This window comes from Capra hircus, chromosome 8, assembly GCF_001704415.2.
Source record: "Capra hircus breed San Clemente chromosome 8, ASM170441v1, whole genome shotgun sequence".
Taxonomy (NCBI): domain Eukaryota; kingdom Metazoa; phylum Chordata; class Mammalia; order Artiodactyla; family Bovidae; genus Capra; species Capra hircus.
The window spans coordinates 42,242,772-42,266,219 of NC_030815.1; the positions used below are offsets into that span (position 1 = coordinate 42,242,772).

General features: G+C 42.8%; 1 protein-coding gene across 5 annotated transcripts in view; it reads right to left on the reverse strand.

Moving 5' to 3' along the window:
* Positions 1–23,448, reverse strand: part of SMARCA2 (SWI/SNF related, matrix associated, actin dependent regulator of chromatin, subfamily a, member 2) — a 177,113-nt gene that overhangs the window by 21,921 nt on the left and 131,744 nt on the right. For 4 of the 5 annotated variants that reach the window (XM_018052035.1, XM_018052036.1, XM_018052037.1 and 1 more), the window contains exon 28: positions 7,639–7,856. In XM_018052035.1, the coding sequence (XP_017907524.1) occupies positions 7,639–7,856 (218 nt within the window). Of the gene's footprint in view, positions 1–7,638; positions 7,857–9,606; positions 9,703–10,917; positions 11,029–23,448 lie in introns of those variants that run through there. The other variant, XM_018052038.1, reaches the window with a different exon arrangement.

Here is a 23,448-nt window from a genome sequence, read left to right on the forward strand (position 1 = left end):
GCATACAGAGCCCATGTACAGCCACGTACACGTCCGTCCTCAGGGACACGGCCCACTCTGCCCCAGGAGAGCGGGAAGCAAGGCAGAGAGGGTGAAGCATAAACCCAGGGGAGAGGAGCCAAAGTACAAGACTGTGCTGGAAGAGCAGAGTCAGCGGGAATGTGTGATATACAAGGGAAAGCTGCATGGTGGCAAATGAAGCCAAGAAGGTCCTAGGGCCAGGTCATGGAAGACTGTCCTTCCCACAGTAGGAAGTTTGGTCACCATCGGTGAGGCGATGACGAGCTACTGCGAGCTCTTAAGTAACCATCTGACAAGAGGGATTCCGTGTCTCTGAGAGAAGGCAGGCCATCCCACACACAGCCAGTGATGAGGCTGAGGGCCTGATGCAGACAGAGGCTGAGGGCACAGAAGCAGTGAAGGGCCTGGGAGAAATGCTGAGGAAATTCTGTGTGTAAGGGGATGTTAGGAATAAGGCACAGAATTGGGACTGCTCTTTTCATGACACATTTGGGATCTTGGGTTGGTGATGGTCTTAACCAAGGGGATACAGAAGCTGAAACAGACTATGCGGTGTCACAATATGCAAGAGTGAAGAACACTCTGGGAATGACATATAGCACGGCAGACACATCACAGGACACGCTGCAGATACCCTGGAGAAGGGTGGGCGCATGGTTCCTGGACCTGAGACTGACCGAGATGACAGGTCATCGGGGAAGGGAGGCTCTGACCAGAGGAGATACCAACAGAATAATTTCAAATGATCCTGTTAAGGAGTGTGGAAGGACAGACCTATGTGGGTCAGCAACCTGACTGGGAAAAAAGTTCAAGCAAAACAAAAAAGCTTATTAAATAATGGTATGATTTGGCTTTAAAAATGTACACTGTGCTCAGTCTGTGTCCAACTCTTTGCAACCCCATGGACTGTGTTACAACCCCACCAGGCTCCTTTGTCCATGGGATTTCCCAGGCAAGAACACTGGAATGGATTGCCATTTCCTTCTCCAGGGGAAAAAATGTATGTTCCTACAAATATATCTTAAAAGACAGTATGAACAATGGTGTGATTAGTCCATCTTGGATGGAAGCCTCAGGATGATGATAACTGAGGGAAAGCCTTTGATATCGTAAATACCTAAATGCACTCCAGGTAGAGCACTCTGGAAAGAAAACATTGAAAAAAGAAAAGGGAACTTTTTAAAGGAAGAGTCTATCCCTTCTGGAGTGTGGGTTGACTATATGTGGCCCTTTAAAACAGTAGCCCAGCCTCACTCATTAGGGAAATGCTACAAGAGACTCTCCATTTGCAAAAAGGAGTCTGTGTACAGGAATTAAACAAGTACTCTTGGTCCTTGGGTTTGCGGTTTCTCAAGTCCTTTAAAAGGTACTATAATGTACTAGGGTAAAAATGCTGGCTCTCTTGTCCCAAGTAAATGTGATAATGATGTATATTTTCCCCCTAAAAGGAATCATGTGTGTGCATGCTCAGCTATGTCCAACTCTTTGCTACCCCATGAATTGTAGCCCTCCAGACTCCTTTCTCCATGGAATTTTCCAGGCAAGGATATTGGAGTGAGCTGCCATTTCCTCCTCCAGGGGATCTTCCCGACCTAGCAAATGAACCCGTGTCTCCCACATTGCAGGCAGATTCTTCACCACTGAGCCACCTGGGACGCCCTCAAAGGGACCATAAATACCAGATAATGTTATCATAGTCTTATATAAGGGGCTCACATGACCCCGACTTCCCAGAAATCCCCTGGCCGCTTGCCTGTTCAGAACCGTCTCCCCCACCGCAGGGCAAGCTAGTGGAAGCAAGTACTGTGAGTTTTTTAACCCTCTGGCACTCAAGGCTGGAAAGGAGGTGGGCGGGGGGCGGAGCGGGGAGGGGAGTGCAATTAATATTTCCAGGATCAATAAATGATTTTCTACAATGTGGGGAGAGCTAAGATTCAGAACATGCTGAAGCTTTCCACCAATCCTAAAGATATCATCAGGGTTTATTAAAATGAGGGTCAAGAAGAAGACAGACTAGCCTTGGGGAAGAGAGCAGAGCCTGAAGGGCATGAGGGAGAAAAGCGCCCTTCGGCCACCGCCCGGATGCCCCGCTGGGTACCAGGGTTAGGCAGGTGTCTCCCACCTCCCCGCTGCTTCCCAAGTCCCTCTGCAGGGCTGCACCTGAAGTCCAGACCCTCTGGAGACAGCAGGGCCCCTCCTCAAGGAATGCTCCTGCCAGTCTTCAAACAGCTGCTAGAGGGGGAGGAGGTGCCAATAACCTCCTCATACCCTGTTTCCAGATTCTTCAGGAATGTGAACAATGCTCAGATTTGAAAAGCAAGGCATAAGAAACGTCAGACGAAAGCTACTGATAGGAGAGTAGATAGAGCCTATCAAGCCACTTCAAATGAGTTCAAGTGTCCAGTTGCAAACTAATTACATGCTGAAAGAGTAAGTAGATTGCTTCTGCTAATGATGTTTAAGAAATCACAGAGAATAGAAACAGAATCAGGAGACTAGAGATAAGCAAATGTCCCGCTTTCAAAAGGAGAAGGGAAACTCGAGAGGGCTGTGCTTGATGTGGACCTCAGGTCAAAATTTCGGAGAAATTATTCAGATGCCACAGGGCTATTTAGAGAAGATAAATAACATCATTAAGTACTGGTAGGGGGTCTCTGAGAGAAAGCCATGGCAAGCTAACCTCATTTCATTCTTTCAGCAGGGTTTCTAGGTTGATGGATTGGGGAGGCCAGAAACACAGTATATCTTGGGTTTAACTTTTTTTGATAACCTTGAGAAAGGAGAGATGAGTGTAGGTGACATGATAGCATGGCCATGTAAAGTTCACAGATGGTCTATCAACTTTAAAGATTACTGATTAATAAACGCATGTCAACCTTAAGTGATTTTCAGGGGCATGTTTTAGAGGACGTGTCCTTTGCCCTCTAGAAGTTTCTCAGCAATAGCTTATAGCAAACCTCTGGATGACAGCAACAACTTGGGAAAACAAGTCAACGTGTCTTTTTTTTTTTTAAGGCATAAAACTCAGTGTTACATCAATGGACTAGAATGATGGGACAAAAATCAGCAAGATGGAACTAGATAGGAATAAGAATAAGTAGATATAGGATAAAAACAAAAGTCAAAGGGTTAGCTGAAGGCTAGCTAACCTTGGCAGCATTCATGTGAGAAAAGAAATGTGTGTATATGCTGCAGGGGAGTAAGTTTTTCAGCAAGCCAGGTTTTCAATGGGAGTTAACTCTGAGTCAAGGCTGGTGGCGAAAGTTAACACGTTCCTGAGTGACGGTAACAGAATTTTGGTGTCCAGAAAAAGAAGGCTACCGAGCATCCTGCAACTAGCCACCATGGGAATCCTTCTGGAGTTCTGGGTGCCATGTTCTTAATGGGACACTAAGGAAGCAAACCGTGTCTAAGGAGGGGGACGAGGGTGGCCCAAGTCCAGGCTTCACTCAGACTGCAAAGTGAGGCGTTTCAACTTGAAGGAGAATGGCCTGAGGCTGATATGTTTATGCATATTTTAAAGGTTATTTCTCAGAATGAGAAGACGGACTCTCTGAAGTTCCAAGCAGAACAAATAGCCAGAAGTCAGAGGGCTGAGTCTGTCTTAATATAGGAAATGCCTGTCGTGTTTAGGGCTGTCCTTTGGTGTCGTGAATGGCTTCCTGACACAGTGAGCTGAGGCTGGGCATGTCCACACGAGGTTAGGTGATAGTCTGCTGGGGGTCACACAGGGAGACACAGCCGGGAAACTGGAGCAGACAGAGCTGAAACCCCTTCAATACTAAGAATCCCCTTTAGGAAACTCCCTCCTTATCTAAGTAACTATAAGCCATGCCTCTAGACTTGGAATAGCTCCAGCAGACCCCATTCTTCACCATCTTATTCTCCATCTCTTCACAGGGGCGATTTTAGAGGGTACAGATGTAGACTGGGATAAGTCCCATTTCCAAGAAGTAAAGACCCTTAGGCTAAATATCATATTAACTGAGAGTACAATTTGAAAAGCTTTCTATGCAAGCATGCTTAATAAATCAAACCAAAGCCTTCCAACACTACTTCGTATCAAGTTTTCTACTGGAGATATAAAATGGTGAGGATGGTAATAATAGACCAGTGCTACCTCTAGTAGAGACTACTGCAGAAAGATTTCATATTTGTGTCACATAGAATTATTGGCTTTTTTCTGGGTGGGGGGTGTGTGTCACATTTTTGAAAAGTACCTCCCTAAAAAAATTAGGTCTGGCACTGAAAACAAAAGCAATAAGTAGATACTTAAATTACCCTTGTTCTTTTTAAAAATATAAAGCTACATCTGTCCCGAAATCATGCAAGAACTTTGGGGGAAAAAAAAAGAAGACTGTCTCCTAAGAGCTAATTAATTCTTATATATTAGTTAAATATAGATGCCAGTTCTTATTTAATATTCTATTAATCTTCAGGACTGTCAGAGCCCTAACATTTGACTGAGGTGATGGGAAGGAGGTTAGTCCAGGTGGTATTTCTTTCACAGGTAGGTTGAATTACTATATTAGTCACTGACTTTACTGGTGCACAAATCTCAACACATGGAGAAGTACATTTCTCTGCAGCTTTTTCTAAAACCAAAAATATGATGTATCTAATTAAAGGCGCTCCTAATTTGAGTGACTCCTACTTGAGCGCCAAATTTGGTAAGAGACATAAAAAACATAGAGTAAGCCTTTTTTCTAGAGGATGACTAACACGAAATGCATATGAAACATGTAGAATGTACTTCCCAGAACATACCTAAATGTGCGTGCTAATAGAACAGGTACTTTAAGGAAAAGTAAAATAAATAAAACCAATGAAAGAGGAAAAAAACCAAATGACTCAATGCCTGCATGCTGAAATATTTACATGTCTTCTCTCTGTAGTACAACCAAAGGCATGCTCCATCATCAGTCCCAGTGAAACTGCATGTTCCTGGTTTTGGAAATAACAGTATGAAAATCGTATGAGCAAGGACATTTTCTTTATGGTGCTCAGAGCTCCGCTCACCCACCTGATTTGCTATAAATAGTCTGAAAGGCTGATTATTAATAATTAAACTGTTCAAAGAGCTATATTAACTCATCAAATCCTCCTAAGACCTCTAGAAGGAGGTACAGTAATCATTCCATTCTGTGGATGAAGAAACTGAGGGTCAGGGAGGTTAAGTCAGTTGCCCAGCTGCCCCATAGGCAGTAAATGGTGGAGTTCAGATTGGAATGCAGGTAGTTAAGCCAAGACCAGAGCTTAAACTACTGTGCTATGCTTAGCTGAGGTTTAAGGGACAGAACTTCATATGACTCTGTATTTGGAGGTGGTTTTTGGAAAAGTTGTCAGCCTATGGTCCTGTGCATCAGCAAATCACAAACCCAAAAGGTTACGGAGCTGGCAGGTGATCTAAGGGAGTGAGATGAGCCAGGAACGAAAAATACAATGATCAATGACAACCGACACTCCACACTGGAGGGATGACAGCGGCCGGTGGGGATGGTGGCCATCCAGAGGAGGGACAGCCCACGGGGGAGTGGGGGCAATGGCCACATCTCTGCTCCGACGGGTACCTTAGAGGAGCCTAGGGACAGTGCTGCTGCCAGATGTTCAGATGTTTCAAAAAAGGTGGTGATGCTGGTGGGGCGGGGGAACCCTGACGCTTTATAAGAATTCTCGCTAGATTTATGCGCTTGCTTTAAAACAGAAAGAAAGAAAAAAAAAGAAAGATGAAACAATCTGTTGGCAGTATGCGGTTCAGCGGGTGGTGACCTCTTTTATCTCGTGAAAGGAGGAGACAGCCATCACCTGGAATAAAAGGACTTTCTAAACCTCCAAGGACTTCTGTGGCTCTTCTCAGTGTTCCAGCAGACCTAGGCTCACTCAGCAGGTGATGAACACAATGCCTGCTAAACATCAAGGCGCCCCTGGTCAAAGCCACAGACGTGTCTCTCCAGAGACAAAGGCAAAAAGTTAGAGGTATATGCAGAGTGACACCCTCTACTTATTTCTCTCTATGCCAGGAGCTAATACATAAGGTCTAAGTGTCCAAACTGACTTCCTGGAAACCATTTCTGCCTCCAGCCAACCTACCAGTGCAGCCAAGAAGGGACAGAGACTTGACAGAGAGAACGGCTGAGGCTCGGTCTACAGTCCGCGTGTTCACCTGGGCAAAGAGTGATGTCGTGGCCAAACTTCCTTTCCTAGATTACTGTCACTCCCCCGTGTCAACGAACGTCTTATCCAGACGTGATGTAACGGGGCCGCCCTTTGTGGCCACTTTAGAATTCTCAAAGGAAATGACTTTAAAAAAGGAAATAGTGAAAACAGTAAGCAGAAGAGAACCCGAGACGCCTGGGAGGCAAAGAGGACCAAGAAATCCAGACTCTCTTCACACACATTTGCTCCTATTCCCCTTTCACCATTTTCTGAGAAAGTCTTTATAGTTTCTGTAAGGAGCTATTAATAAAACCCCATGGTTGAAAATTTCCTGCTTGTTCCACTTCATCTTTATGATGAGGTTTTCTTCCTCTTACAAAAACATGTGATAAAGTTACAATGAAGGACTAAAAGCACAACTTATTTGTGGTAAACTATTCCAGGTATACAGAGCAACAGAGTTAATGTCAAACGTCTCTGGTAGCTAGAAACTGATTCATGTCACTGTGAAACCTAGAGACATAAAATGTGTTTTTTCTCATCAGTTTTTTCAACGGAAATGAGATGTGATCTTCCTATTAAAACTGCATCACATGATGACTGAATAGAAACCAAATAAAAAATGTAGCCTAATTTATCAACTACATACAGCTGCCTGACACCCCAAAACATGTTTTACTTTGGTTTTCAAATAATTGTTTACTGTTTAAAAATGGCCTGGAGATAGTGTCTGGTACAGACTTCTCAAAGTTTACCTTCAAAAGTTCCTTTATCTCATGAAAAAGAGATAAAGTTGCTGGAAAACCATCCTCTTTAGGTAGGGTTATTAGGAAGAAGGAGATGGCTTGAACAAGTGCTCAGAAATTTATATGGAAGGATTGGAAAGGGAGTGAAATTATACCTTTGGCTTGAGTTGCTAGAGGGGAAAACAAAGTCTTAGCATATTTAAGGTGAATATTCACATTAAGACTTCGTTTTAAACCAAACTGATGCTTCCGTCAAAATACCTTGGAAGGAAAGAAGAAATGGTATTTTGATGGAAGCATCGGTTTGGTTTAAAACAAAGTCTTAACGTGCATATTCACCTTAAATATGCTAAGACTTTGTTTTCCCCTCTAACAACTCAAGCCAAAGGTATAATTTTACTCTCTTTCCAATCCTTCCATGTAAATGATGGTATTTTGGAAATCCCTTAGGGTTTTGTTTTGTTTTTTAATTTTGTCATCTAAACTCCTATTTCCAAATATCTTACATAATACCTGGTAAAACATCATACAAAATATCAAGTGTAGCCTCTCTAAATTGGGTCCAAGTTTACTGATACCCCTGGAGCAAAAACCATAAAACGGGAGGTAGAAAGGGCCTAAGAACCCAGTGTGCACCCTAACAGAGCGTGCTCTGCAGGCGGCAGCACGCGTGGCCTTGATGAAGATGACAGAGGTGAGGTACTGAGGTGCTCACCTGTCTTTGTAGTTTATCACAGTGTCAATGATAGCATTCATCTGCTTCGTCAGTTTAGGGGGATTTGGTGACAGCTTCTCAGCTGGAGGGCGACCTCTCCTCTTCTTGGCCTTCTCCACATCTTCTTTTGCAGGATCTTTATCCACGTTTCTTCGTCTTTTTCGCTTCTTAAGCCGGACTTCCTCTTCCATTTCTTCCAAATTGCCGTCTTCAATGGCCTGTTAATTGGAAACGAAGGAGAAAAATTCAAGACAAGAGAATACTAAAAAGAAAAAAAAAATTAGATAATTAGAATAAAATGAAACAAACAAAGCAGAAATTAACAGTAATCAGTGAAGTAAGAAGAAAAATAGAAAACCACCATATTGGATAAATGTATCTTTAACCCAAGTCTTATTTCCTGATCAAAATACACGAAGGCCCGAAACACTAATAGCAAAGAATGTGACAAATATGAAGAGATTTATACATTTAAGTGTTTGAAGATAACTAAAACCAAATGACATTTCAGCTCGATGTGGGAAAAGAACCTTTATTGTCTTATTTCTGTAGAGAGTCAAAGGTAAACTGAAACGAGGGGTGAATAAGGAAAACATTTCCCTAAGATTGCATCCTTACATTCATATAAGCTTTGACCTTCTCTTCTTTGAGGTTTTACATCAATTTATTCATGATTCACAACATAAGTCAAAATTCCATCCAGATTTTCTTCTAACATAGCAATTAGTAAACAAGAAACGGGAAGTACAAAGCCACATTCCTGGGTAAACGCACTTAAATCATCCGATAAAGAACACACACACTCACAAACAAAAAACACTTTTTTCCAATTACCTGCAAACGCTTGCTTTAAACCAGAGCCAGCAGCACTAATGCAGAGAGATAATAAAATTGCTATAAAAACAACCAGGTATAAGAAGAAACCTGTTTATAAAGGGCTAAGAGATCCATGTGACAGCCCCAGAAGTTTAAACTTTTTTTCCCCTCCTGGTTAATCTCAAAACTTAAGGAAAATAAAGGGAAAGGAAAAACTGCAAAGAAAAAAACAGCAATAGATAAGACAAAATCTGACCATGGACAAGAAAATTTTTAAAAAGACCTTTAAATTGCATATCGAGATTGGTTTCTCACACAAAATAACTGATGTTGTTATTTGCTCCTCCTGCCTCTCAATATTGCCTCCAGTATGCAAATGCTAATCAATCCTTTCTCGTAGCTGAAAAGAGCTCTAATCATAAGGCAATTACCTTCATTTCTCCACAGCACCAAACATGGCTAATATTTATGATCATGTGAGTATAACAATCAATATAAAGAGTGATTACAGCTCAGACATAATTTCTTGCACTTATGTACAATGCCTTCTGAAAAAGAAAGGTTTTGTGAAGAAAACCTGGTGCAGAACACAAAACAACCTGGCATGTTAAAAATGCCAGTGGGATTTCGAAAAGAAAAAAATAGGCTTTCTATGCATCTTCCAATGTGCAAACCCAGAGAAGCAACATGCACACAGACAGAATCCTAAAGGGACAGCCTGAGCCCAGGCCTTAATAATCAAAAGACAATTTCCATCACGATCCTACAGTGTTCAGATAACCACTATGAAGGAGGCAAGGTCTGATGAGTTATGAGGAAAAAGAAAAAAGAAGGAAGAAAAAAAAAAAGCTCCACGTTATTTCATTAATATTCATCTGACTAAAAGCAGGACACCCACTATACAGCTAAACACACTGCAGCTAAAGCGAAGATTAAGAAAAGGAAATTTGTCCCGCAAATCTTGGAGGCTGAACATGCTAATAATAAATACAGCATGCAAGGCTGTCAACAGTTAATGGTATTGCTCTCCTCAAGCACCCAGTTACACACAGAAATACGGAGAACACCGGCTTTTGATGTGTTACACACCTACACATGCCTGGGATGTAGTTCTACTGAATCTTCAAGACGGCAACGAAAAAGGATATTTACCTTACCACTATCAGCAGGCCGGCTATCGGAAATCACAGTTAGTGGGGATAAAATTAACAAGCCAGCAAAGCAGCGAGCTGCTAGTCTCTTCATCAGCTGATCAGGAAAAAAAAGAGAGCTGGGGAAAGGCTATGTTTTCATATACAAGTAATTTTATTTTACTGAAAATTTAATACTGAAAGGATTGTGGAGACTCAAATCTGCTGTTTCATTCTACCTACTACAAGGCCCGAAGCCTTCCTCCTTCAGCCTGTTTTAATATTGACAACTACTTATCATATTTTTTTTCCCCCTGATTATTCCAGGCAGCAGAATTAGAGATTTTTAGCTCAGGTGCTTTCTCATTCTTACTCACATTTGAACAATTAAGCCAATAAGAAAACAAATTAATATTCAAATTTATTTTTTAAAAAAAGGTATGCTTTTTTTTTGTATTTTAAAGCTTATTTTAGTGCTTTAAGAAAATAGGCTGCGTGGTTTTGGAGCAGTTTAAGATGATTTTTTTTTTTTGATAAAAGAATTCTTTCATTAAATGCATGTAAGTAAAAGCAATGTGCATGTTCTCAAGTTCAAGTATTTTAATACAATATATTATTCTCTTTAAAGAAAATCCCAAACAACTGTGACACTTCACTTTCAGTTTCATGCTGTAAAATTTTTCATTGTTTTTCTTTTCTGGGGGATAAATGGAGAGGGGGGAAGTTGTGAAAGGATATTTCTCCTCTTACCCCTCCCTTAAATTTTGCAAGAATGGAACAAAGCATAAGCTTGTGATATTTGGACTTCTCAATCTCTAAATCTGGGAGTAGCTAAGAAGCGAAAACAAATTAAACTGCAAAAAGAACCAGGGAGACCATTTTTATTACAATTGCTAATACGTGCAGATTCTTATTAAATTTAGGGTTTGGAATCACAAGGAAATACACAAAGTACTGACCATTATTCCCCTTAAATTAAGGTTTTATGCAGGAATGCAGAGAACTACAAAACATTTTCCCTCCTCCCCAAAGACCCCAAACACATCCATATGCAGTGCTTTATGTTCAGGGATTTCTAAGGGTCTTTTTCTAATGGAAATCAATTCACTAAATATTTCCCAGTGCTTCTCGCACTTAAGAGAGTGGAGTAAGATTACTCCAGCCTGAAAGTAAAATTATTCATGGAAAATTTTAAATTGTTCTCCTCTTAAAAAAAAAATTATTTATTCAACTGGCTTCACTGACACTACTCAGGGCTAGGGGCTAGTGACACACACACAAAACTTGCTACACAATGCTCAAGTACTACCCCACAAAGAATTCCCTTCCAAACCTTTTACCAGCACAATATTGAAATAAATCACAGAAGCAAACCCCCAGTTTCCGACTGGTGACGTGTTGCGCAAGAGTGCGAGCCCTAATTCAACATACAGACGGCTCCCATGCTGAACTGCCTCTAGATTTAATGAAGTGAATAGGAAGGAAGTCGGGGAAAAAAAGTGTACAAATAAGAAATTAACGCTTTCCTTCCCTACCCAAACGGTGAGACACAACTACAGCGAAGTTTGCTGAGGCACTTCTTCCCTTAAAGGCACACGGCACCCATTTGGCTCCCGAAGTCGCTAAGAAAGAAAAAAACCCTTCTGGTGATAAAAATCCCCAGCCAAGTTAAAATAGTTAAGCATATTTCAGCCTGCGTTTTTTTTCCTGAATGAAGCTGGGAATTACTCCTTCCTCCACTGGATGGCAACCTTCTTCCCCCCACCCTCCTTTTTTCTCTTTCTCTTTCAATTTAAAAAAAAAAATTTTTTTTTTAAGAATACATGATCATGACACAGGATATTCAAGGATAAGATACAGAGTGGCTCTTTCCTCAATTAGTTAAGAAAGCAGTGTGTGTGTGTGTCTGTGTGTGTGTGTGTGTGTGTGTGTGTGTGTGTGTGTAGGTTCTGAACATAAAATGCAGGAGATGGTGTGTGTGTGCAGATTCTGATCATAAAATGCAGGAGAAGGTTGTGTGTGTGTGTGTGTAGGTTCTGAACATAAAATGCAGGAGACGGTGTGTGTGTGTGTGTAGGTTCTGATCATAAAATGCAGGAGAAGGGTGTGTGTGTGTGTGTGTGTGTGTGTGTGTGTGTGTAGCTTCTGAACATAAAATGCAGGACACGGTCCATGGAGACGGTTGGTAGTACAGGATTAGCTGTTTTAAAGCAAACAGTTTGCAGCTCACAGAGCACATGGCAGACCCGAGAATAAGCCACACGTGGGTCCAGCCATGCCCCCCTCTGTCATCCCGACACACACTATGTCTTAGTGAAAGATGAACAGTCCAGAAAGTGTGCATTATCCTGACTCTTCTCAACCCCAGGGTACAGCGAGGCTCCACGATACCAGGCAGCGGCAGAAGGGATCCATGACTATGAATAGGTGAACAGGGACGAGCAAACAAAAGCCACAAGCCAACTCTGGGTGCACCGTTTCCCTGTGGCTGTCTTTTCCACTCAGCATCTCCAAGCATACCGAGCTATGTGGCACAGCCCTTACAGTGGAACAGACCATCTTGAGAAAAACTGAATGGAGCAATTCGAAAGCAATTCTAGACAATGCATGGATGATCTTTTTTGGAGATGAAATAGGAAATTCCGTATTCTAAATTCAAATGTCTGGTATTTAAATATCTGCCCCCTGACAAGGTCTCTCTCTGTGTGTTTCTTCTCTTTACCCTCTGTTTCTCTGGGGGTTCTTCTCCCTTAGGACTCTAACTGGATTCCAGAAGGCCCTCGGATGCTGCTGGAAGTAGGGGCGAGGGTTACAGAACTGAGGGCTAAGCAGTAAAGACAGAGGATTGGTGCCAATTACATGTCAATTCCACTGCTTCCTGCCGACCACTAAACTTCATTCCAATATTCAGGGAGACTAAACCCTCAAGCCCTGCTAAGACCTGGAAGCAAATAATACAGGTAATGATCCCCCAGACAACTAGGGGAATAGGAGCAGCGACTACAACCAAAGAGTGGCATTTTAAAGAAAATTCAAGATTTCAAGGATAAGAAACATTTTTATAATAGGAATATTTTACAACAACAAAAATTGAACATGGAGCTCTTGCTCAAAATGCCACAATCATTTCAATCTCTCGGTTTCATAAAGACTATAGCAATTTTGGATACAGAATCTCAGATCCATGGCAGAAACTGGACAATTGTTTTTGATTATATGAAAATCAATAAAGGGAAGCCGCATGAAAATGGAGTCAGGAGGCCACCAGGGGGAGCTCTCACGAAGCACCACTGCATGTCAATCACAGGAAGAACTGTCAGATTCAGACCCTGAGAAGATTCATCAACAGGACAGATTCACCAGCTACAGGACCCAACTGGAACAGATATTTGGTTGACCCTTGAACAACAAAGGTTTGAACTGTGTGAGTCCACTTACACATCAATTTTTATCAGTAGTAACTACTACAGTACTACATGATTTGCCGTTGGTTTAATCCCAAATTGGGTGCAGAAGACCTGCAAGTGTGGGGGGCCCACTCTAAGTTACACACAGATTTCTGACTGCAGAGAGGGCTGGCACTCGTAACCCCCGCATTGCCCAGGGTCAACTGTACATTGCATCTCCTATAAGACATCTACTACCCCAGCAATCCAGCAGGTGAGAAACCATTATCACTCCAAACTCCTCCTTTTCTCCAAACAACCCTCCCCAACTTCTTCCTTTTTATTTACTAAAGAACACTCCTCTCTTTTGTTTGTTGGACTTGTCTATGATTTTTGTTATAGCATGGTTGTCCTGAAAACACAATTCTATGCTATTCCTGAACAAGCTCATTTTTGCTGATAAAATAATTTTTATTTTTGAGGTCAATGATTACCACCACCCCCCAAGCCATCTGTTAGGTCAATATGCATAAAATCAAATTTCCAGAGGTAAAATAAGCAAGACACAAAAAGACAAATATTGTACAATTCCATGTATATCAAAAAGGAGAGCAGTGGTCCTCAGGGGTCAAACAGATAGATGTGTGAGAACTGACTGATTAATGAGTGCAGAATTTCAGTTTGAGATGAAAATATTTCTGGAGTAGAGAACAGTAATAGGTGCACAATAACGTGCTGAAGTATTCACTTGAGAGTGGTGAAAATTATGCATTTTACATTATGGGTTTTTTGTCCCAATAAAAAAAGTCCCTGTAAAAGAAAACAAACTGAATATTAAGGAAAAATCCCCAACAACTGCAGGTTCATACGTGTTCCTTATACCTCAGCACATAATGCTGTGAAATCTTGTGAGCTTTCCTTCCAAACTCAAAACCTTACAATATTTCAACAAGAAGCACGTTTGGTCTTGTCCCGGCCAGTGACTAGAAGCCTTGTCAGAAATCTTCAATTATTCACTCATTCAGTGTTATTAAGGAAACATCCATGATGTACGGAAATTCCTGTACACAAGCCATACCTGTTCACAAACTTTGTACCATTGTTACCAAATGCCTCAAACACTCAAGAAATGAAACAAGTTAATCTGAAGGCTAAGAATTTTAGCATCATTTTTAAAACAAATTTTTTTTCCTCTGGGGTTCAATTAACTGATGACAATTTTATAGACCCCCATTTCTTAATTCACTCATCTGTGAGGCAAATCAGAGGCCAGCTGAGTTCCCTGCTCTCCCTAAATCGGGGAATGAGATGGACAATGTTGGCCACTCAGGGAAAGCAGATGGAGCCTCAGTTTAACTGAATTTCTGGTACTGAGAGCTTTACAGTTTCTTGTTTGACAACTTTAGATCACATTCACAACAATGATGCAAGGCTCTCTCTTTCCTCTCTGATGGCATAAGGAAGCCACAGAAGGACACCTGCAGGAGGAAGGGGGCGAGGGGAGCCACCCTTTACACAGTGAGACAGAGTAAATTAGTATCTATTTCAGGTAAAAGAAATTTGAGGTTAGAAGAGGAAAAGAATATATGGATTATTAAAATTATAAGCATGGGATTCTCCAGGCCAGAATACTCGAGTGTGTAACCATTCCCTTCTCCAGGGCATCTTCCCAACCCAGGGATCAAACCCACATCTCCCTCATTGCAGGCAGATTCTTTACCATCTGAGCCACCAGGGAAACCCCATATAAGTTATTTAAGCTTCAAGATCAACTATGTACCTTTGTGGCAGTATTAAACATAATGCTCTATTCACAGAATGACTGAGATGCAGGGGAGGGTGGTCCCCCAAACTTCTGGCCCCATCAATCCTGCCACATTATAGACATGGTACATTAACACCTTTGTTAGGCACGTGTTACACTTCAGCTCCCTTGGTGGACTCAACCACAGAGCCCAAGAAAGAACTTGGGAGTCTGTGAAAGAAGCTTAGAGCAACAGTGGAGAATTAAAGAAATACACATCAGCTCTCTTACCCCCAAGACCATTCACCAGTCACTATCAACTCCTAACAGCCAAAACTCCACCTGATTCTTTCCACAGTACAGCTCCTCTGGGGGCCTGGTCCACCTGTGTACTTGGAGGTTCTCAGGATATTAAAAAAAAAAAGGAGAAGACATGCAGAAAGAATTGCGGTATAATTTCAATGCTTACAAAGAATAATTTAATGCTTCTGTGACAGATAGGCAAAACCGAATGATTAGGGGTGTAACCTCATTCAGAGATGACGACAAATGGTGAAGTGCAGGTCCTGGGGTCAAATGATCAATGCTTTCCTGGGTTTTCCTGTGACAGGCTGTCCGCGAAGCTTACGGGCCACCAGCACAAGACCAGTTCTCTGTCTGTAAACCCACCATGGTTAAAGCATCAAATTCAAAGGAATTCAAATGGGGGCAAGGGTGAGAATAGGACACTTGTTCTGCTTGGGGCAGATGCAAAGAAGGCCACCAAGAGCCAAGTGCCAAGCGAGGAGACCACAAAGGTAAAGCACCGTGAGAAATCAGGAGCACAGTGATTTGAGGCCATTTCTTAGAGGGAGGAAGAGCATCAATTTCAATAAGCCTGAAGACGCATGGCATCATGAATCCTTCTGCCATCACCACGGGCAGCGGGGGCCGCGGTTCACAGGCTGTTCACCATGCTGCCGGGCACTTCATGCTCACACACATTTGCTCATTTCATCCTCACAACAACCCCCTTAGGTCCTGTCATCCTCCTCATTTTATAGGTGAGGAAACTCAGGCATGCAGAGACGAAGCATATCGCACTGGATCAAGAGATACAAACTACTCTGTACAAAACAGGTGAGCAACAAGGATACACTGCCGAGCACAGGGAACTACAGCCATTATCTTCTAATAACTTTTAATGGACTACAATTTGTAAAAATACTAAATCACTGTGCTGTGCACCCCAAATTAACGTAAGATTGCAAATCAACTATACTTCAATTAAAAACTTAAGTGAGTCACAGACTCACAGGGTGTAAACTCTGGAAGTTGACTGCATAAGCCCTACCCACATTGGGAAGTTACTCTACTCCACAGCACAGAGGATGTCTCTGAGCCACCAAAGTGAAGTGAAAGTTGCTCAGTCGTGTCCGACTCTTTGCAACTCCACGGACTACACAGACCATGGAATTCTCCAGGCCAGAGTACTGGAGTGGGTAGCTGTTCCTTTCTCCAGGGGATCTTCCCAACCCAGGGATCGAATCCGGGTCTCCTGCATTGCAGGCAGATTCTTTACCAACTGAGCTATCAGGGAAATCCGAGCCACCAAGAAGAGGCTAAATTATGCTTAGGCTTAGGTGAATAATACAGTCAAGAACATCGCACGGTGCATCTTGGGAAGACTTCGGCAAAGACAAGCACGTATGCACACGTGTGCTTACATACATGGCACACAGATGGACACACACACGTACACAGTCCTTGCTTTGCATGCAAGTGAGGGACCATAAAGATGACTATACAAGCTGAAAGTCAACAAAGCCATTCTGATAATCAACGGGAAAATTATGATCATTCTATGATACTGACAAATTTATGTCAAAGCATTAACTCATTGTGGGTTATGCATGTACAGGGGGATGAAAAACATAGTAAAATGAGAATTTAGTACACTAATTTAAAACTGAGAAATATGGCATTAAAATGGTAAAAAAAAAAAAACCAAAAACCTCTCAAGAACACTTGGATAGCACTTGCCTTTTTATTTTCATCAAATAGCTTAGGATACAGACCAAGACCCTTTTCTAAGCCTTGGCAAATTGCCAAGAATCAGCTTTCAACATTTTACCCTTTGCCCTTTCAACGTTGTGAATTCTCTCCACATTCCTTTAATGTGTTTTTTTGTTTGTTTGTTTGGAACTGTCACTTCCTCTGGGACATCTTCACCCTTTACGTCACGACTGTTTTCTTCATTACGTTGTTAACTTTGCCTTACTGAGTTTCTCTGGCTGAATATCTAGACCACTCCAAAGGCCCCTGTGTGAGCCTACATCTTTCTTCACTTAAGCTCCTGATAAGGTGGTCTTCCAAGAAAGATATGTCTTGGGGTCGCAAAGAGTTGGGCACGACTGAGCAGTTGAACTAAACTGAACTGAACTGAGGTTACTAGGGTGGCTGCTAATCCAATGAGTGGTGTCCTCCTGAGAGGAGAGGATTAGGACAGAATACTGCCAATACCTTGATCTGAGACGTCTTGCCTCCAGAACAATGAGAAAACCAATGTTTGTTGTTTAAGCCGCTCGGTATGTGCTATTTTGTTTGGTAGCCCTGGCAAACTAACACAGACGGTAACTGGAATCTCTTATTTGAGCGACTGATTTTTTTTCAACTGTATCATGATAATGAAAATTTGTAAGTAATGCAATCAGTTCAGTTCAGTTCAGTCGCTCAGTCGTGCGACCCCATGAATCGCAGCACGCTAGGCCTCCCTGTCCATCACCAACTCCCGGAGTTCACTCAAACTCATGTCCATCGAGTCCGTGATGCCATCCAGCCATCTCATCCTCTGCCATCCCCTTCTCCTCCTGCCCCTGATCTCTCCCAGCATCAGAGTCTTTTCAAATGAGTCAGCTCTTCGCATGAGGTGGCCAAAGTATTGGAGTTTCAGCTTTAGCATCAGTCCTTCCAATGAACACCCAGGACTCATCTCCTTTAGAATGGACTGGTTGGATCTCCTTGCAGTCCAAGGGACTCTCAAGAGTCTTCTTCAACACCACAGTTCAAAAGCATCAATTCTTTGGCACTCAGCTTTCTTCACAGTCCAACTCTCACATCCACACATGACTACTGGAAAAACCATAGCCTTGACTAGATGGACCTTTGTTGGCAAAGTAATGTCTCTGCCATTTAATAAGCTACCTGCTGCTGCTGCTAAGCCGCTTCAGTCGTGTCTGACTGTGTGACCCCAGAGATGGCAGCCCACCAGGCTCCCCCGTCCCTGGGATTCTCCAGGCAAGAACACTGGAGTTGGTTGCCATTTCCTTCTCCAAATATGCTATCTAGGTTGGTCATAACTTTCCTTCCAAGGAGTAAGTGTCTTTTAATTTTATGTCTGTAATCACCATCTGCAGTGATTTTGGAGCCCCCCAAAATAAAGTCAGCCACTGTTTCCACTGTTTCCCCATCCATCTATTTTCCCATGAAGTGATGGGACCGGATGCCATGATCTTAGCTTTCTGAATGTTGAGCTTTAAGCCAACTTTTGCAATGGAGCAGAGCAAAGACTGCTTGTATGTATATAAAACATTCCTTTGAATAAGTGATGGCAGTCTTCATCTTTCATGCCTGGAGTGTAAGGGGAGCTGTCCTGCTCTCAGTTTATCCGCCTGGATCTATGTTCCAAATCAGGCAACTTCTCCCTGCCCTGGTCTCACCCCGTGGGCCTGAGAACGGGCCCCTGTTCTTGAGATTGCCGGTTTTTAGGCTTGTGCAGGGCCTGGCCTGAGGGTCTCCGCATAAGCCCAAGTGAGACTGACTGGCTGGGGTAGTTCACTTCTCTTAGGAATTCGAACTACAAATGTGAAAGAGCACATCCACACTGGTGTGAGAGTTGAAGCTGAATGAGGTCATGAGGTAGCACATGCACTTGAGATGTTATTACTATTAACAGTGAACAAACAGGAAACACAAGGTGCAAAGAGTTTACTGTGTAAAGGAGAAACAGCAGCTGGTCCCAAGGAGACTGAAATTCCATAAACGCAACGCACACAAGCATCTGGTTAGGCTACACAGACAGACGTGTATAAACACACACACATATATACATGCATATATGTGTATACACACACACACACACACACACACACACACACACACACACACACTAAGAGTGTCAGGAGAGGAATATCTGGCTCCAGTTCAAGTTGAGAAGCCAACTGGGAAATGTACACTAATTTCAGATTTAGATTTACTCAAGTTGTATCTATATGGTACTCCTAAGTATACACAAGATTATTTGTCAAGTTTGACTATCCTGCTTTACTTAATACTAAGTCAATAAAGCAAAAAATTCTAAACAGAATTTTGAGCCCCTATTAGCTAAGCAATATACATATGTCGCAAGTGCAATTTGCAATGCGATAAATTTTCCAATGAATCTCTAGTTTTAAAGCACAAATAAACAAGACAGAGGGAACTATGACCAGGTTTTACCAGTAAACACACTTAGCACTTTTCTGGTCTTGCTTGGTTTCCATAGCTCTGTGGTACCCTAAGCCTATTCCCAGTTTTGCTGGGAATCCCCAGCTGAAATAAACACAGACAGAATTGGAGATCCCGTCAACCAAGACAGTGTCAGCAATTGGCATGGGGCAGACAAACATTGGGACAGGCTTTAATGGGCAGGGGCATTCTTTTATAGATGACGATCCCTAAAATGTATTCCAGAAACAGAGCATCTAGAGAAAATCTTATGAGATGCACCCCTGAGTCAACAAGACAGCCAGCATTTTCTCTTAATGGACCTCCACCCAAGACTCTGCCCACAGCACCGGCCTTCTGCTCTCACCACCTCACTCCGTACCAACACTCAGCTGTGTCGCCCAACATTTCGATGCTAGTTGCGCTTGTTATTGGAACTACATAAAAGTGGGCTTCCCAGGTGGCACTAGTGGTAAAGAACCTGCCTGCCAATGCAGGAGACTTAAGAGACCCGGGTTTTGATCCCTGGGTTGGGGAAGATCCCCTGGAGGAGAGCATGGCAACCTACTCCAGCAGTCTTGCCTGGAGAATCCCATAGACAGAGGAGCCTGGCCGGCTAGAGTCCATAGAATCGCGAAGAGTCTGAAACAGCTGAAGCGACTTAGCACACACACACAGTTGTGAAAAGAAATAGGATTCTTACTTCTACAAAACAGTGAGCATAACCAAAGACTCCATAAAAGATGAGTTGCTTAAAAACAAAATACTGTTGAAGTTGGCAAAGGCTAGACTCCTATAATTTGGAAAGGACCTGCCTTCACTCCCTGGTGGCTCAGAGGACAAAGCGTCTGCCTGCAAGGCAGGAGACCCGGGTTCAATCCCTGGATCAGGAAGATCCCCTGGAGAAGGAAATGGCAACCCACTCCAGTATTCTTGCCTGGAGAATCCCATGGACAGAGGAGCCTGGTGGGCTACAGTACATGGGGTCGCAAAGAGTCAGACACGACTGAGTGACTTCACTTTCTTTCTTGCCTTCACCGTGCTTTGTTGGTGTCAGGATTCTCCCTCATGGGTGAGTTAATTAGACAGAGGAATCCTTTCACGATGTATATGTCTATCGAATAATCACAATGTATACTTTATATCTTATAGTTTTGTCAATTATACTGCAATAAAGCTAAAGGTACCCCCCCCCCCCCGGCAAAGATTCTCACTCTAAAAATAGCAATACTGGAAATCCTATGTGATACATAATGGGTGTTACTTAGGCAAGATAGGCTACTGTTTTCTAGCAAGCAGACTCAGAGGAAACCCAAGCCTTCCCTCAAAACTATGGCAAACAGACATATCTTATTTTTTTCCTTGAAGCTTTCATCTACATACAAGTGAGATGTGTATCATTTTCTAACCTTAACTAATATTTTCATTGACAGACTGGCTATTGGGTCTGATTATTTCAGTTAAGGTGGCTTCTGCTGTCTTTTTCTTTTTGAAATAGGGGTCACAAAGAAAGGCCTATTAGCCTGCTTGTTCTTTTTTTCCATCCAGTCCTCTTCTCCAATGCAACAGGATGTAATCGCTCCATTCTGAGTATTTCCGATGTTATTATGGGCCACACTCTATTGGTCAGATTTTACATACCCCTTTCATCAGGGGATTGCCCTATTTGCATTCTTAAGGTTTCCTCAGTGAATCAATTCAAGTCTCTTGCCTGGAGCCTTGGGATGCCCCTGACCTGGTCATTCCCCTTCTGACCTGCCTGATGTCCTGGTATGCGAACCCAGCGAGAATAACAGGATGAAGCCTGGGACCTCCCCAGAGCATGCTACGCGTCTTCCCCACTTGGTGATTTCTCACGTTCCCCTCTGGAGTGTCTTTCACAAATCCTTACATCCATGATTGTCCCTACTTTCCTCCAGCTGTGAAACTTTCTTTTTTTTTCCTTACAGAGACCTTGCCTTATTTTTCTCAGTTTCCCTACAGAATCTAGCTTTGGGAGGGAAAAGTCAGGGAATAGAACGACACCTGAACACAAAGTCAACTTCTAGACAGAGTTCCCTGTGAAAACTGCTCTTAGGTCATCTACCAGCTTACCACATACTATGACTGAATTCAAGTGCATTTGTTTTAGATATTTCTATATTAACCAAGCACAAAGTGACCAGCTCTAGTGTCAAACTCTCATCTTCCCTGCAAGGCCCTCTAGTCTTCAGGCCACTCCTCACCTCCCTGCCAGCATCAACTTCTAGAGTCATCAATTCTGATGGATCTCCTTCCTGACCATATAAATTCCTTTAGCAACCCAAACACTGACGTTTTTCCAAACCTGCCCAAAGCCTCCTATATCCCATTTCTATTCATCACCTCCAAACCTGTTTTGGTTCCTTTCTCTTCCATTGCTCCTTACTTAAAAAGCTTTCCATCCTTTAACGCTCTGGTTTGGGAACTTCCTACCTTTTTTCGCCACATTTTCCTTCCCGTGACTACAGATTCTCCCGGTTTTTCTTAGGCCTGCTTCTTTTTTGTTCTGGCTGTAACTATGCAGTCAGTGTAAGTATGTGGTCAGTGGCCCCTTTTGAGTACACAGCAGGCATCACTAATACGTCTAATGTCCTCATCAGCCACAGGCGAGATGTCTCTTAGCAAGCCTAGGAGGACTTGCCGCTGGGGCGCTTCCAAAGTGCTTTCCTGGAGGGGCTGTGAGACACACCCGTGAAGGCTCCTACGTGGGGTGCCTTCTGCTGAGCAGCCTGGACAGACTCACAAGCCTCCGTGTGTCAAGTGCTTTCTGAGCAGCCCCTCACTACTGATGGCCGGTACCTGTGACACATCCAGTCCCCTATTTTGAATGCAGAATATTCTGCTGCTGCTGCTAAGTCGCTTCAGTCGTGTCCGACTCTGTGTGACCCCAGAGACAGCCCACCAGGCTCCCCCGTCCCTGGGATTCTCCAGGCAGGAACACTGGAGTGGGTTGCCATTTCCTTCTCCAATGCATGAAAGGGAAAAGTGAAAGTGAAGTCGCTCAGTCGTGTCCGACTCTTAGAGACCCCATGGACTGCAGCCTACCAGGCTCCTCCGTCCATGGGATTTTCCAGGCAAGAGTACTGGAGTGGGGTGCCATTGCCTCCTCCGCAGAATATTCTATGGAGATCCAAATTGGCCCTGGTTTCAAGTATGACCTCAATGCTCTCAGTTTCAAAAATTCTCCCTCCAGCCTGGCCTTACCAATCAAGATTTCCAATATCCTACCAAAAAGTCCCAAATTAAATAAATCCTTTTCTTCTGACAGAGTGAATATTTCTCTTCTGAATCCTTCCATTTCATTGAAGGGCAGCAGCGTCCACCACTCCCATCTTCAATTATCCCGAAGAAAAACCTTTAAAATCATCAATTTCCCTTATTATAACCTATGTCCTGTCAGTCGCCACGGTTTACCTCTAAAATAGTTCATCAGCTGTTTCTAAATAGAAACAGTTGTTTCCTTCCCTTTGGTTTGGTCTTCTCTTTACAGGGTCAAGTATAATGGCCTCCCTTAGGAGTTCCCCTCATCCTCTCTCTGGGGCCCTTTAAATTCATCCTTTATAATGAAAATGGTTATCTTTTCTTGATCTAAAAGGAGGGAAAGATCACTCATTCTCAGATTTCAGAAAGGCTCAGACTCCCCATTCTTTCTATGGAGAGGATAAAGAATACAACCCAGATTCTCTGGTCACGCAGAGCCTCATCTTCGTTTTCCTTCTCTGCTCCCATCCCTATAAAAACGCTCTGCTCCCAACACACAGGGCAGGAGTAGCCTGTGTCACACATCCATGACTCTTCATGCCTCCCTTAGATGGGCACCCTGCTTCTGATCCCTCTTTCCTACCAAATCATGCTTGCCTTTTAAGAAACGGCCAAGGTGCCATTTCATTCATAGTGCTATACTTGACCTCTCTTTCCCCTGTTCTTTCATAGTATATTACAGGTACTTTTAGTCATTATTTAAATCTTCTTGGTATGAGCTTTGGCTTTGTCTTAAAATATGTCTGACATGGAAGCAACCTAAATGCCCATAGATACAGAGGTGGGTAAAGAAGCTGTGGTACATATAAGCAATGGAATATTACTCAGCCAGAAAAAAGAATAAAACAGTATCATTTGCAGAGATGTGGATGGACCCAGAGGATATCATACAGAGTGAAGTTAAGTTAGAAAGAGAAAAACAAGTATTGAATAATATCACTCATATCATGGCATCTAGAAAAATGGTAGAGATGAACTTATTTGCAAA